General features: G+C 38.9%; 1 protein-coding gene across 1 annotated transcript; it reads right to left on the bottom strand.

Moving 5' to 3' along the window:
• Window positions 1-566: 566 nt before the first annotated feature.
• Window positions 567-10,348, bottom strand: LOC145778585 (uncharacterized). The gene is made up of 8 exons (XM_082590103.1): window positions 10,229-10,348; window positions 9,872-9,994; window positions 9,229-9,376; window positions 6,745-6,919; window positions 3,766-4,186; window positions 2,455-3,128; window positions 2,165-2,273; window positions 567-1,786 (listed from the first exon to the last, which is right to left on the bottom strand). Exons 1-8 carry the CDS (start codon window positions 10,271-10,273, stop codon window positions 1,559-1,561), a joined length of 1,923 nt encoding a protein of 640 aa, XP_082446229.1. The 5' UTR covers window positions 10,274-10,348; the 3' UTR covers window positions 567-1,558.
• Window positions 10,349-13,988: the final 3,640 nt, after the last annotated feature.

The raw sequence follows: 13,988 nt of genomic DNA, 5'->3' as shown, positions 1-13,988 counted from the left end.
TGTTTAAATTTCTGTTCTCCTGAAAATAGTGGATCAATTAATAAACGACGGAGCCTTGGAGAATTCAATCTCGTAGTCAAGCATTAGCTGTCAAGCCAGTTAGTAAATAGACAGTGTGAATACCACCGTGTCCTGGTCATTCCTTGCCAGTCCCAAACTCGTTCTGCCCAGGAATGTCGCCGTCAGCACGGACGGCAGCATATGAGCGCGCGCACTAACCGACGCGTCCGCTACATATCATTTTGCTAGTTTTGATTCTGCTGTAATTTTATGCAGACACAACAGGCTTTGTGAAACTACCTGTAAATTCTTTGTAAAACGTTTACATCCGAAATAGATTGACATTTAAATAGTTGACAAAGCATGCGCAAGTGATTTTTCAATAACAAACCTGACATAGCTGGTTCAATGCGTTCAATGAGGCCCAACATATTTCAGAATCACGATTTCAGTGTGTGACTGAATTTCCATATAGGCTAGGCCAATACATAGAAAAGCACGAACAACGTAGCACTTTTATTTCATGTTATTTACTACACTTACAAGTTTCTGTTTCTTTTGAGCTTTTAAGTTTCTTGTAAATCAAGTACAATGATGAAGAAATGCGCGGTGGTGACGGCTTCGGTGTAAATGGACAGTAGGCTATGTAAGACAAGAAAGTTATCATTCGTGTCCACCTGTCACAATGGAATTGGGCCACATGCTTTTGATGGAAATCAAACAGACAACCATCAGAGTTTTAGTCAGACGGTACTATTGCTACGTCGTGCAGTCAAAACATCCAGTCGTCTACTGAGATGTACCAGCAGGTCATACCAGTAAAACCCACACTGAGATAATGTTGCCTACTACTGTATTTTAAGACTTATTTGCAAAAACCCGAAGCAAATGACAATCTTCTTACGTTGATTCATGCTCTCATATGATGACAACTTTTGACAACCCGACATTTCTACTAGTAAAGCTTAGGGTGATTACTTTTACTGTAAAACCATATCTTCTGATGCTCTGTTTGAAGAGAATTTGAAAGAACACTGGCCCAACTAGATTTTTAATTCCACTAAAAACCTGTTCACGAGTGACGTTCTCAAGTAATAATGATAAAAACGCTTTCAATAATTTCTTCTAAATCTATGTATAAAGCTGCTAAGATGGCAAAGGCAAGTGGAAAGACGATATACGTAGCCTACGTCAAGTAAGCCTATAACAGATTACAATAGTAATAACATTTATATAGCGCCACAGTCATGGAGCAGAATATGCTCCTGGGCGCTGTGTAGGCTATACAACATTTGACAATGATGAAAAAATTAAATGTTTTCGCCAATATTCTTTATCCCAAACAAAATACTTTTGATTAACCAAAGTTTAAAAGAAACTAAAGAAAATAAAAAAAAGTAACTAGGCTGCTAATTTACAACAGTTTAGTCATTTAGTAAATGCATAAATTAATTAACTATCTCCACATACAACGTGGTCATTGCAAAGAATGCGAGGAATCTTTTACGTTAAATAAAGTGCAACAGCAAAGGAAAGTTGACCGTAACACTACAAATGGTCAACGGTATGCAGATGGATTTCTCGAACTTGTTACTCTGGCAGATCTTCGTGAAGATTTTGAAGTTGCACTCATCAGCCGTGATTTAGCCGACAAAGTTTTGTTTTCTTGTTTATGCTGATTTCCATCTTCACTGGGAGCAATAGAACCCTTTTCGATTACGCTTGCTAAATCACTCATTGATGCAGTAAGTTCTGATGCTAAGGTCATCTTATCGCTCTCATTTCCCTGTTGAAAACATTATTACATTTAGAGTTAGCCTACAACTTTGTGGAAGTTTAGAGTTAGCGTTTTGCATGAATTTCATACAAATTTAGGCCGAAACTAGGCAGTTGGACAACTGTTTTGAAGGCCCAGCACTGTGTCATGGCCTGTTTTGAAATGTTGACTCTGCACTTTGACTTTTCCAATATAAAAAAAAAATGAATCTCATAAAGTGGAATAAAAAAATACGAGATACACCAAAAGTGGGCAATATAGCCTACGTCTTTAAACCTTGAATAAAATGTGACGCAGACGAAATTCTGTTCCCCAAAGACGATATTAAACTAACGCATTTGAATACCAGTCTTAAATAACACCGTTACCTGAAAATAACATTATTACCTGTACAAGTAACGATTCAGATGGTTTTGGTGGGTCTGGAGCCCACAGAAAACTGTCAGTGTAAAGCGAAAATAGAGTCCGAATGTTTCTCTTCGCTTTTTCGATTGATCTAAAATAACAAACAGATTTCTCTGAAGAAACAAATAATTTGAATTGCAACTGAACACACAAAATAATTCAATTCGAAAATATAACATTTCACCAGAGATATTTACCAGTAAAGAGGTATAGTAGACCTACAATCAATTTGTTAATCTGTCAGGTTTTAGAATCACCCCGAAAAGATTTACCCCGCTTGAAGGTGGTTGTTGTTGGGTATATCTTCCGATATATTTGATTGCGAGTACAGACTTCTCATTGACATGCTTGATGCAAAAGAAGTTGCTTTTCCTGAAGTAATGCGCTCTTTTGGCTGAGAAGCTTTGGGTAGACGTGAACTCCCTCTACTTGCTGCTGATCTTGGTGGTAACGAAGCGCTCACTGCTCGTTCGTTTGGATAACTTTGAGATAAGACAGTACTAGATCTAGAGATTTTACTTTTCTTTTGGTTTTTAAGTGCCTGTTTCAACGATAGAATAGCGATTAAGTTATTTTTTGATAAGTCTATTAGTGGCAGATCTTTGGTTTCGACAAACAAGGTTTCGCTTTCTGCGTTGGCTGCTGAATATGAGTACTCGCTGGCTGCCACGTTGATACTTCCCAAATCGACTTTAAATTTTGATTCAAAACCTTTTCTTGCACTGAATGTTTTTCTCTTCATAGAATTTGCATTTTTATCAAACCGACTTGATTTATTAACAGAAGCTGCAGACAACAACGACCTCCCTGCAGTAGAAACGAGTTCATCACTAGTTTGAGGAGCTAAAAAGCTCACCACGCTTCCATTGTCGACACCAGTAGAAGGCCTTGTGTTTCCTGAATTTCCAGCTGGTTGTTTGAGTACTTCCGATCGACCGGACACATTCTGGATAAGTAAAAACGGATTTTATGTTTGGGTTTCAGATAAAAAAGAATTTGAATCTTTTGAACATTTTTTGAAAACTTTTTTTAAAAGAAATGAATTAGGTCTATATGCCTCTATAAGTATGCAAAACTACAAGAATAAAAGCTTTCAAAAGGGATTCTTTTAGTTCAAAAATATAAACTTTCACAATCAACTTATTTGAAGCAAATTAGTAACTTGACGGCTTGTCGATGAAAGTACTGAGGAGAAAATGAAGGCGGACTGGCTATCCTCCAGAAAATATAGCGATTGTTACAGCATGACGTCATGCAAAGAGAGATTGAAGGGGAAAAAATGAAGAGGTAGAATGGAATTGATATATGATACTAGATGAAGCGCAACAAGAGAGAAGCTATAAACAAACAGTAAAAAAATGTATAGAAAATTTTTGTTTACGTTGGATGTATTGATTATTAGACCACAAATTAACACTATCTGATTCACTTAGGCACACTTTAGTTGATCATTTATTTCCATAATTTAGCTTAACTTTATAGCAATGTAGCCTAAGCCTAGGCTTGGTGTAAAAAACTTGATTTCTCAACTTACGCAACAAAATGTTGGTCTGTATTTAACAAATTAATAGGTTTTATCATACCTTGCTGGAAGGCATGCTAATTTTGGACATTGCACCAGACGTTGGTCGACTGTGTGTTCCATATGGATCTGGTTCGAATAGCAATCCAGATTTAGCGGCTGCTTCTTTCATTGCTGTAACCATACCTGATATCGACAGTTCAGTCATGGATGCTTCCGTATCGTGGTCTGTTGATTCTGGTATGCTACTTGACACTGTTACCAATGGAACAGCGGAATCAACTCGAGTGGATTTAGAATTCACACCTTCAACACTTTTGGAAGTAGACTTCGCTGCCTTGTCTTTTCCTGTGTGTTTTGTTCTCATGTCGCGGTTTGTAGCCTTGTATAAGGATTCTCTCCGATTTAAAGTTTGCTTCAACCACTCCGAAGCGTTTTTAAATTCTTCATTATCTCTTAACGTGCTGCACGCATTTCCATAACTAGGAAGATGAGATAAACATGGTATGTTAAACAGAACATTTACAGTAAAAGAAGTCCAGGAAAGCTATATGAAACACTAGCACAAAAATGGTCAGTGGCGGCTGGTGAGTTCTAGAAACGGGGGTGCTGCGTGTTCGCCAAAGGCAAATACAACAGCGGGGGTCTGGGGGGCCTCGCCGAGAAAATTTTGAAAAATCACATTTGATTAGGTGCATTCTGAGCGTGTTTTTAGCTCTAAACTGTGATAAAAGTTTAAGATAAAACTGGCTCATTAAAAGTTTCGCAAATATATAAGAGTTTTCGCAAATATTATAAACAGGCGGCAGGCCTGACTGGTCAGTCATAAACAACGGCTGCAAAGCTTAAAACCAAACAAGAGGTTATTCACGTGAACAACGTTTAAAAGGCCAAATTAAAAAATGCCAAACAAAATTTTTCGGGCAAAAAAATGCCAAATTTTGAAAAAATGCCAAACAGGATTTTTTCATGCCAAACAACATAAAAAATGCCAACCTGGCAACCCTGAATTGTGCTGTCAGTAACGCAGCACAAGCGTTTACTATTCGTTTGCACAGGCAACTCAAGAAAACACGCGGCTCGTTGACGTCACGATCGAGTGTTTGTTTTATTATAACCTTGCGCAAAATATTTCACAGCACGCAGAGTTGCCAAATATAATTTACACAGTCAGTAATTCTGTGAACAGAAAACATAAACTACATTTTGGGCAAAAGAAACGCTAAGATATTTGAGAAACTTTTCGTGAAAACTTTTGTGGGAGTGCTGCAGCACCGCAGCACACACTAGCGAGCCGCCCCTGAAAATGGTTGAACTAGTAAAGTAGCAAGCTTTGTCATGCACCGCATAACTGGGTTTAACTTTAACAGGAAAAGGTCGTTTTACACTAAAATAGACAAAATGAAGTTGCATATTTTGCTTTTTGTGCACACCAACTAGCCACAGTAATTTTTCTACAAAATGTTCCAGTAGGCTTAAACCTAACTTACAGGCGTATATGAGAAGCCATTGGCAACAATAACCACTTCCCATTGGCTATGCGACCTATGCCCATGTTTAGTTTCTCTAAAGATTAACCTCATAGAACATTATGTAAACTGGGTGTCAATGACAATGGTCTGTAAGAAGATGTTTGTGATAACAAATGCAGTAGCCTAATACGATGGTCCATTAAACGCAACAATACTGGGTTGTGTTTCTCGGCAGTCGAGTGTAGCAGAAACTCAGCGTGTTGAGTTTCTGCGACACTCGAGTTTCGCGTAGACACGTGTTTCGCCCATGAGGCTGGGCTTATCGGTACCGCACCACTAGTGTTCAACTGTTTTATTCGCATCAACAGCGCACGGGTACAAAGGATTGACACGGCGATAGAGCACAAACAAACATAGCCAGGTCGAAGACTTTAGGAAACCGGCCTGCCACACCCCGCGGCGGCGGGGAGCGGCGTGATTTAGGGGTGACGATGCACCCGGAGGGTTAAGTCCACCAGCTTAGGTCGCGGGGGTCAGGCTGGAGAGTCAAGGTACCTGTGGAGGGAGAGTGTGGATCGAAAACGTTACATGACCTGTCCGCAAATTTAGAATGGCGGAGCGGGCCAGGGAGACAGGCTTTTTCTGCATAGCCCAGAAAGATGGCCGGGCGACCCGTCGCGTGTGGACGCTGGAACCGGCAGTAATTGACCGCCGGGTGGCGCCCACGTCTCCTTCACGCGACCTCGGCGCAGGTACTTGACTCTTATACCCGGTCTGCCAGTAGGCAGAGCGGATAAAATTGGAGTCTACCACGAGGAAGAGAGTCAACTATTTAAGGATAATTTGGCTCTCGTGGCAGACGAAATTCAAATAAAAATGTGGAGCAGAGGCTCGATTAATCAATAGAAACAAAAGATATAGGTGGGAATGTAATACATACTCACTGAAGAAGAGTAAGCTTTGATTCGGCGAGCACGGTGCACGGATGTGCACTGGCCAGACGTTGAGGCAGGTTCGCCCAGCTGGGTCGGGGAGGCTAGCGATCGAAACCAGAGGCACTGATAGGCTTTTTTTTTTTTTTTTTTTTTTTTTTTACCCGCCCGCGATTTTACATTACCAGGAAAAAGTAGAAAATTGGGGTGGAACCAACCGCTGCTTTTGTCAGCCAATTGAATTCTTACCTTTGTGGAAAGAAAACAACTAAACCAACTGTCGCCAAGGATATGCACTGTTAAGAAGGAGCGATCTTCCTGGCGTCAGCACTACCTGACTACTCACTATAGAACAGCGAGCATTGTGTTTCGCTAACCATGCCGGTGTAGCCTCCACAGTCCACACTAGCCACAAAGGTAAGAATTCAATTGACCGACAAAAGCAGCGGTTGAGAACTATGTGGCAGGAACTAGTGATACGGTACTGATGAGCCCAAATTTTCAAAAAACGAAAAGCTTGAATCTCTACAGGAGATCATATAAAACTACAAAGTAACATACCCTTTTATATGCAAAAACACCTCGATTCTGCAGATTCTGCAGAAACCAAAGTCCGATTTTACTGTAGGTACTTACCTAATCAAATCATGAGCAACAGCATAGTTTTGATTTTTAATTGCCAGAAGCAATGCCGTGTATCCTTTACTATCCCTTAAATCAATATCCAGATCAAACTTTGTTAATCTTATCATCATTATCCGTGCAGCACGCAGATGCCCATGTATGGCTGCTAACATCAATGGTGTTTGACCTGACAACCAAATAATAGATTTGATTACAGGTTTCGTTTCACATTCCTAGTGTTTGCTAAGAATATTTGTTTCAACTTAAAAAGGTAGGTGCCTGCAACCAAATCATAGCCTACGTCAGGGGCGTCCAACCCGTGGCCCGCGGGCTACATGTGGCCCGCGAGAAGGTTCTGAGTGGCCCGCGTGATATTTTTCGAAATGACATATACTGTATTATATAATCAACTCAATCGCCAACGTAATTTATGGCGAACTTACATTCCGATAAATTGGCATTTATTGTTTGCTTTCTCTATTACTCTATACTTGAACTTTTTGTGCGACTTTTGCTCATTTCACCAGCCAGCTCGTGTTCAACTGAACGGTCATTTTCAACTTTGCAACGTGTCAAAACTTGGTTACGATCTACCATCACACAGAAACGGCTAAATCATGCAATGGTCTGCCATGTGCACAACACAGTTTTCAATTCGATCAACATCCATGGTCTCTCCGAGGACTTCGTTTTTAATTCGTCGGAGACTCGTTGCCGAGTGTTTGGACGTCTGCTGTCCAATGCTGACACTGACAATTAAAATATATTTGTCCGGCCGACGACCTCAGTTGTTACGCGCCCGGCTCAAGTTCGACTACCGGGGTGTGCTCTTGAGCAACGCATTTTCATGACTGCTCTCCGTTTATTTCCGCGGCACTTACTGAATGGAATTATTCCTCGGCAACAACACTTTAACAATCGGAAAACTTCACTTTGCCAATCTCGGCAACTAGCCCTGTGTCAAGAGCCTCTACAAGTATGCGAAACTACCAGGAATAACCAATCAAGGCTTTGTCAGTTCGAGGATAAAGATTCAAAACCAACCAACCAAATACAGCAGGTGTGGCCAACACGTCGATCGCCAAGTCTCAATTGGTCGATCGCGTCGGGTTTTGTGTTGAAGTTACAAGATTCCTAAAAAGCACATTTTTCAATCAAAGTGAGAAATATTGTCGATCAACTTAGACAAAATTCAATCAGGTTTTTTTTTAAGTATGAAAACAGAATACCTGTCAGTCATACTCATACACACTTATACAACACACTTTCTTCCCACACATCTTATGGTGTCACCAAAATTGCTCAGTGACTTCATCACCGACCGGTCGATCGCTAGTAAATAAGAAATTTTTTAGTCGATCCCATTCGACGAGAAGTTGGCCACCCCTGAATACAGTATAGGCTACATCGCATTAGACTTGTACCGTACCTACTGTATTTGTTTGTTTGTCAGAACAGACCCCCAATCTTTCTAGCACGCTTCGCTCGTCGCCCCTTCCTACCTTTCCTAGTAAATGTCCCCACCAATTTTACAGAGCGATCGGCGCCCATGCATGGGGTGCGCAACTGTTCAAGTTAATTTTATTGTATCACAATGCACATTGTTACGCATCACATTTTCCACATTGTTACATCCACCCTTTTCCACACAATAGTACTGGTGCTTCAAGAGTCCGTCAATCAGCACTATTTCTTGCTTTTAGCGAGAGAAGTTCAAAACTTTCTATTGCTAGAATTTTACAAAAAAAATTGTGTCATAAGAAAAAGATCAGAGGATTCATAAATTGGCAGTTTTCGTGACATCATTATTCGGCAGCACTTACTTGTGCAAGAAAGTTTTTCGTGGATGAACCTAAGGACAGCCGGACAATACATTACGGGACGCGCAACTCCGCTGTTCCGGCAACATCAGAAGGGTCAATTGCCAATTTGACATTTTTTACGCTTTGCTGCTGGCTTGCTTTCAACTAAAAACCTTAAACCACTTTAAAACCAACTTCACTCTTCTTATATAACCCATAAAATGTACAAACACATTTCTAAGATTAGAATTTGGGTGTGAGGGTTTTAATTAGAAACTATCAAACAGTCATTTTTAAGATTTCAAATTAGCAGTAAATACTCAATTGGCCTTCACAACCATTCGTAAACTACATGTGGCCCTTTGGCCAAAAAGGTTGGACACCCCTGGCCTACGTAAACCTAAAAGTTTATTTTCAACCTTTTCAAGTCAACTACGTTATGGGCTACAAAATTTCACAATAGTCTATTAGTCGATAAATAATAGCCTCCTGAAAATTGACCAAATCTGTCAGTTAGGCTACCTATGGAACGTTTACAACAACCTACACAGGATCTTTACAAAGGAAAAGAAAATCGTAGAAGTATCTGGAAAAGTTTATCCTAGGTATAGTATTTTCATTTGTTTCTAGATATCTTAAAATTTAAAAAAACTTCGAGCTAATTTTTTTTTGATGTTATTCCTGTTGTCCATACCATATTTGTCTAATTCATTTAATTTTATTGCATCTTCTTTCAGAAGAAGCTTGATCACACCGCATTTGCCATCTTTGCACGCATTGTGCAATGCCGATCTTTTGTCGTCATCAACAGCGTTGATGTTTATTCCAAACTTGATGAGAATCTGAAATTAAAGGTTTGCGACCTAATATTAATTGAGTTATGTATTTGTTTGGTGAAAATGATAAATAAAATATTATTTGAAAAATGTTGTCGTTTTATGGGTAAAATAATTTGCAGGCAAAAGCACTGTTTATAACGACAAGTAGAACCTGCATTATTGGAGATGAGCCTGTAGGCTTTCATGGTAGCCTACATGTTACAATAAGCCATATTAATCTTGGTATCCAGCCGGCGTCCGTGGTTCAAATCTTCTTTAAGTAGGCTATGCCAAAATATCAAAATTAAGCTTTTGAAGAGGCTTTGGCAGCCCGAAAATACAATTTCGTCAATTATAACTGAATTTGCTTTTCAATAAAAATAAAACAAAAATTTATTCATTTCAGACCTTCACATGCTACAGCACACTGTGTTTTTTAATGTTAATTTACATCAAAAGCAGGCAATTCTTTCATAAAATACGTCTAATAAAATAATTTCTAATACATTTGTAGGTTACCTTCATTATCTTGTGTGCGGAGTCTTCACATTCTAAGCAAGAAGCTTTTAAAAACGGGGTGCGGTTGGTATCTCGTTTGTCTCGAGTTTCACAGTCAACATCTAAGGAGAGCAATAAACGCACCTGTTGTATAAAGACTTTGTTTTAAGTTGCTTGCTGATAAGCCCAGCAGCATGTGTGAAACATGCGTCTATCGCTTTCATTTCTTGCTACACATCTATAGGCCTACATTTAACCAAGTCAAGACAAAAGTAGGCTATATTATAGGCTTCCTCGTCTATCTCCCGTTTGTATTTTGTGTTGAATTAGCCAATGTTAATCAACTGCTGAGTTTGCATCTTCATGAAAGACTCTTACCTGATGAATACGTTCTTCTGCGATGGCTTGGTTCAAGCAATTCATTATTATTTCCAGTAGCTTATACTAGATTACACCTTAAGAAAATATAATGCACATTGCCTAACCACTAAAACATAAATAATTTTCGCTGTTCTTTGATCTGTTACTTTTGTCTACGCCTCTGAAGTATTCATAGCTATGAAGACTATTGTTTGTGTCACGCTATGGAACAAGAAGATAATTGCTGTGGTTACAATATCTGTACATAGGACTTAAAGTATCAAATATCGTCTTTTTATAAGCAAACAATGCTACTGACATTGTCACAGAATAGCCCATAGAAATCAAAATAGCTTTACATGATTGGCTACACTACCCGAATGTTACGCAAAACATGAAATTATTTGTTGATTTTCAGGGTTACCCAATAAGAAATTTAGTTTTAAATGCATAGCCTAGTAAAAACAGTGTGGTGTAGCGCGTGTAGGTCATGTCAAACAGTGCATCCAAAACTAGTATTTTGTAGAAATATCTGGAGATCGCGACAAGACGACCACACCATCTTAACAAAGTATTTAAAAAGAACGCGAATAGGCTACTCAAAGAAATAGGTTGCAAATAAAAATCAATAGGCCTACAAGTTTACCAGTGAAAATTTTATAGCCTACCTAGGCTACATGTTTTGGGAAACTTGTAATTTTTCTACAGTGATTGTTGCAATCACGCCTTTTTGTTTAACATAGGCCTATATCCAGGGCTTTGGAGCCGGAGCCGGTGCTCAGGGCCTTGCATTTTCAACGGAGCTGGATCTGGAGCCCGAGCTCTACATGAAATTCAAGTGGAGCTGGAGCAGGAGCTGGAGCCAGTTGTTTGAAAAATAGTTCCGGCTCCGATGTATTTCATAAGATTCCACTAGGCTACTATTGGCTGAATTCACATAATTTAACAGCAACCCTTCACAAAATTAAGAAATTATTTGCGTAATCAGACGTCGAATTAACGAATATTTTTGAAACGCAGTTCCGCATGACATTTTGATGAAAGTAGCCTACCTTAAATTTCATAAAGTTGTGCCAATTTTTAGCAACAGTTGACTGCAGGCAATTTTAAGCTTTATTCTGTGGAAATTAAACTGATATGTCGTCATTCTTTAAATGAAAGCACTTTTCGGAGCCTGGAGCTGGAGCCGGAGCCGAGCAGTGGTATCAATAAGCACCGGAGAAGGAGCTGGAGCTAATTTATGATAAACGCGAGCTCCGGAGCTAGAACAACTTAACATTTACGCCTGCTCCAAAGCCCTGCCTACAACCTATATTATCGAAACAGCTGTGTCTAGGCCAGTGCTTTTCAAACTTTTTTTGACTACAACTCACCAAAGAATTTTGGAATCTACCACGACACATTCGTCATCGTCGTCGCGTGAGCCTCTGGGGTCGAGGGTCTATCCTTTTACCATACCAGATTTACGATGTTCCCAGACTAATTACACTGGAAGGCTACCGCAGAGAGCAGCTAGTCTTTGGTTTTGTCATCCAAGACACGCAGACCTTCTAATCTGTTAGATAGCTTGAAGATGGTAGGCTATAGGTTAGTCGTTGATGATGTAGTATTAGTCCGGGGCTGGTGAGGTTGACCTGTACTGAAATACTGAGTGGAACTTTTTTGTAGAAATAGTTAGAGGGGTCCTATAGGAACAATTTTAGAGATGTTGCCACCTTCCAAACCCTGGGCAACATCCCGATTTCGTTCGGTATCCAAAGTCCGTAAAATCCGGAAAATTTGTCAAGGCAAAATTTGGAAAAAGTCTTAATTGGTCCACACATAGGCATGTTATATATCATTTTAAAGGATTTTTTGTCCAGATTAATAATATTGAAGTCTTAAGTTATTTACAAAAAAACTCTGATCAGTTTATCACATTTTCTCCCATCAGTATTTGTTCATTTTGTTGGCAAATTGTGTAAAAATAGAACATGAAGACATGGTATTGCATTGTGAAGTTCATTATAAACTGCTATGGCATGTCTTCATTACTCTTGTTTGGAATATTTGCATTAAGTTTGTTTTCTCATTTTATTTCTTTTCGTTTTTTTCAGAATATAAAAAGTAATTTGTCTAAATAATGATATGCAGAGCATGGAACCTTTTTGTATGTTTCAAAGTATATTGGATTGTTCTGATACGCATAAGCTAGTGGAGGCACAGTTGACATTGACACGTAAAGAAAAAGTAAAACAATGCAGCGAAAGAAGAGGTGGTCACTTTTATGAACAATTCGATTCAAGCAATGCCTTATATTACCATCAAAACTGTTATCTTACTTATACGTCAAACAATCATATCGGGAGATATCTGAAAAGGAAGAACAAAAATCAAGAAACGTCATATGTGAAACGTAGCAAACGATCTTCAAGTACATTTTTTGATTTGAAGAAAAATTGTTTAATATGTGGGGAAGCATGTGACATTGAGAAGGATAAAAAGCATCCAGAAAGATCGGAAAAGAACAAAAGCTTCTTGTGCAGAACTGCCGAACGTGGAAAGGGAAAGCTATCATTTAAAGACGTACTTCTTCAAGTAAGCTTAATTGCATTTGAATTTTGTGTTGTCTGGAAAAAGTTTTGTAGAGTTACCAAACAAATCTTGCTTTATACAAAGTCAATGAATTCCGAGTGTACTTTTTTTAATTCTTTGGGATTTGGCCATGGTTCAATTAGAGATTAAAGAGTAGTATTTAGAGATTAGTATTAGATATTTGCATATTTAAAATTGGATAATATTTCTTTTAGCAATGTTTGGAACGTGGTAATGCAACTGGAGATTTAGTTAGAATCAGAATAGAAGGTGCATGTAGCGACTTGCATGCAGCAGAGGCGCGGTATCAGTGTTACTATTATCAATGAGTCATTATAGTTTTTGAAATATAGGGATATCTACGAGCGTACAACCTTTTTTTGGTAGGTAGCACAGTGATCTTCTCTGAACTTTGTTTTTGTCTGTGTGGTGCAATATTCCTTCTTAATAAAATGAAGCAACTGTCTTTAATTGCCCATTGTTTTGTTTATACAGGTACCATGAAAAAGTTTAAAGTTATTCCAGAACCCCAAAGAGATCGCATCAGCAAAGCGTGATAATTCTATCAATTCACCAGAAATCTCTGCTTTCAAGTAGCCTACGTTTCGAGGTCATTTAGAAACCTTCCAGACAAATCATGATCATCTTTGGAGCTTCACGAGATGTATAGGGGCCAAGGAGGGCTAGAAGGAAACCGATCAAGATTTATCACTAAATCGAAGGATCACATGAATGGAGAAATCTATGTCTTTTCTTGTCCAGGAGTAGCAAGCATTATGATGTTGAAGCGAAAAGCGTCCCATTTGGTAAAGGCTGTTTCTGAAACCGACAACGATGACGCTGATTCGTCAATGAGTGTCCTTTCAAAGAAAATAAAGGAAGAGATTCGTAAGCTGCCACATTCCAAAAATGAATAAAGTGTTATTGAACCCGAAAATCTCATGAATGAATGCAGAGAGACTCTGATGACTTTCTGGTCAAATATGTCTCCGACTTTCGAAAGAAGTTTACCTGCTGCTATGATTAGATATATATTGTCCGCTGTGGTAACAAAACGTTTCACAAAATTACAATTGGCACTGTCACTTCTAGCAAATGACAGGAAATTGATTGAACACTTGCATGAGTACGGGATCACATCTACATATCAAAAATTCCGAAGATTTAAAATATCGGCAGCAGCATCAAGTGACAACAACGATAA

This window comes from Aplidium turbinatum, chromosome 10 (assembly GCF_918807975.1).
Source record: "Aplidium turbinatum chromosome 10, kaAplTurb1.1, whole genome shotgun sequence".
NCBI lineage: Eukaryota > Metazoa > Chordata > Ascidiacea > Aplousobranchia > Polyclinidae > Aplidium > Aplidium turbinatum.
The sequence above is the reverse complement of the archived record's forward strand: the minus strand, read 5'-3'. Positions and strand labels throughout refer to the sequence as shown.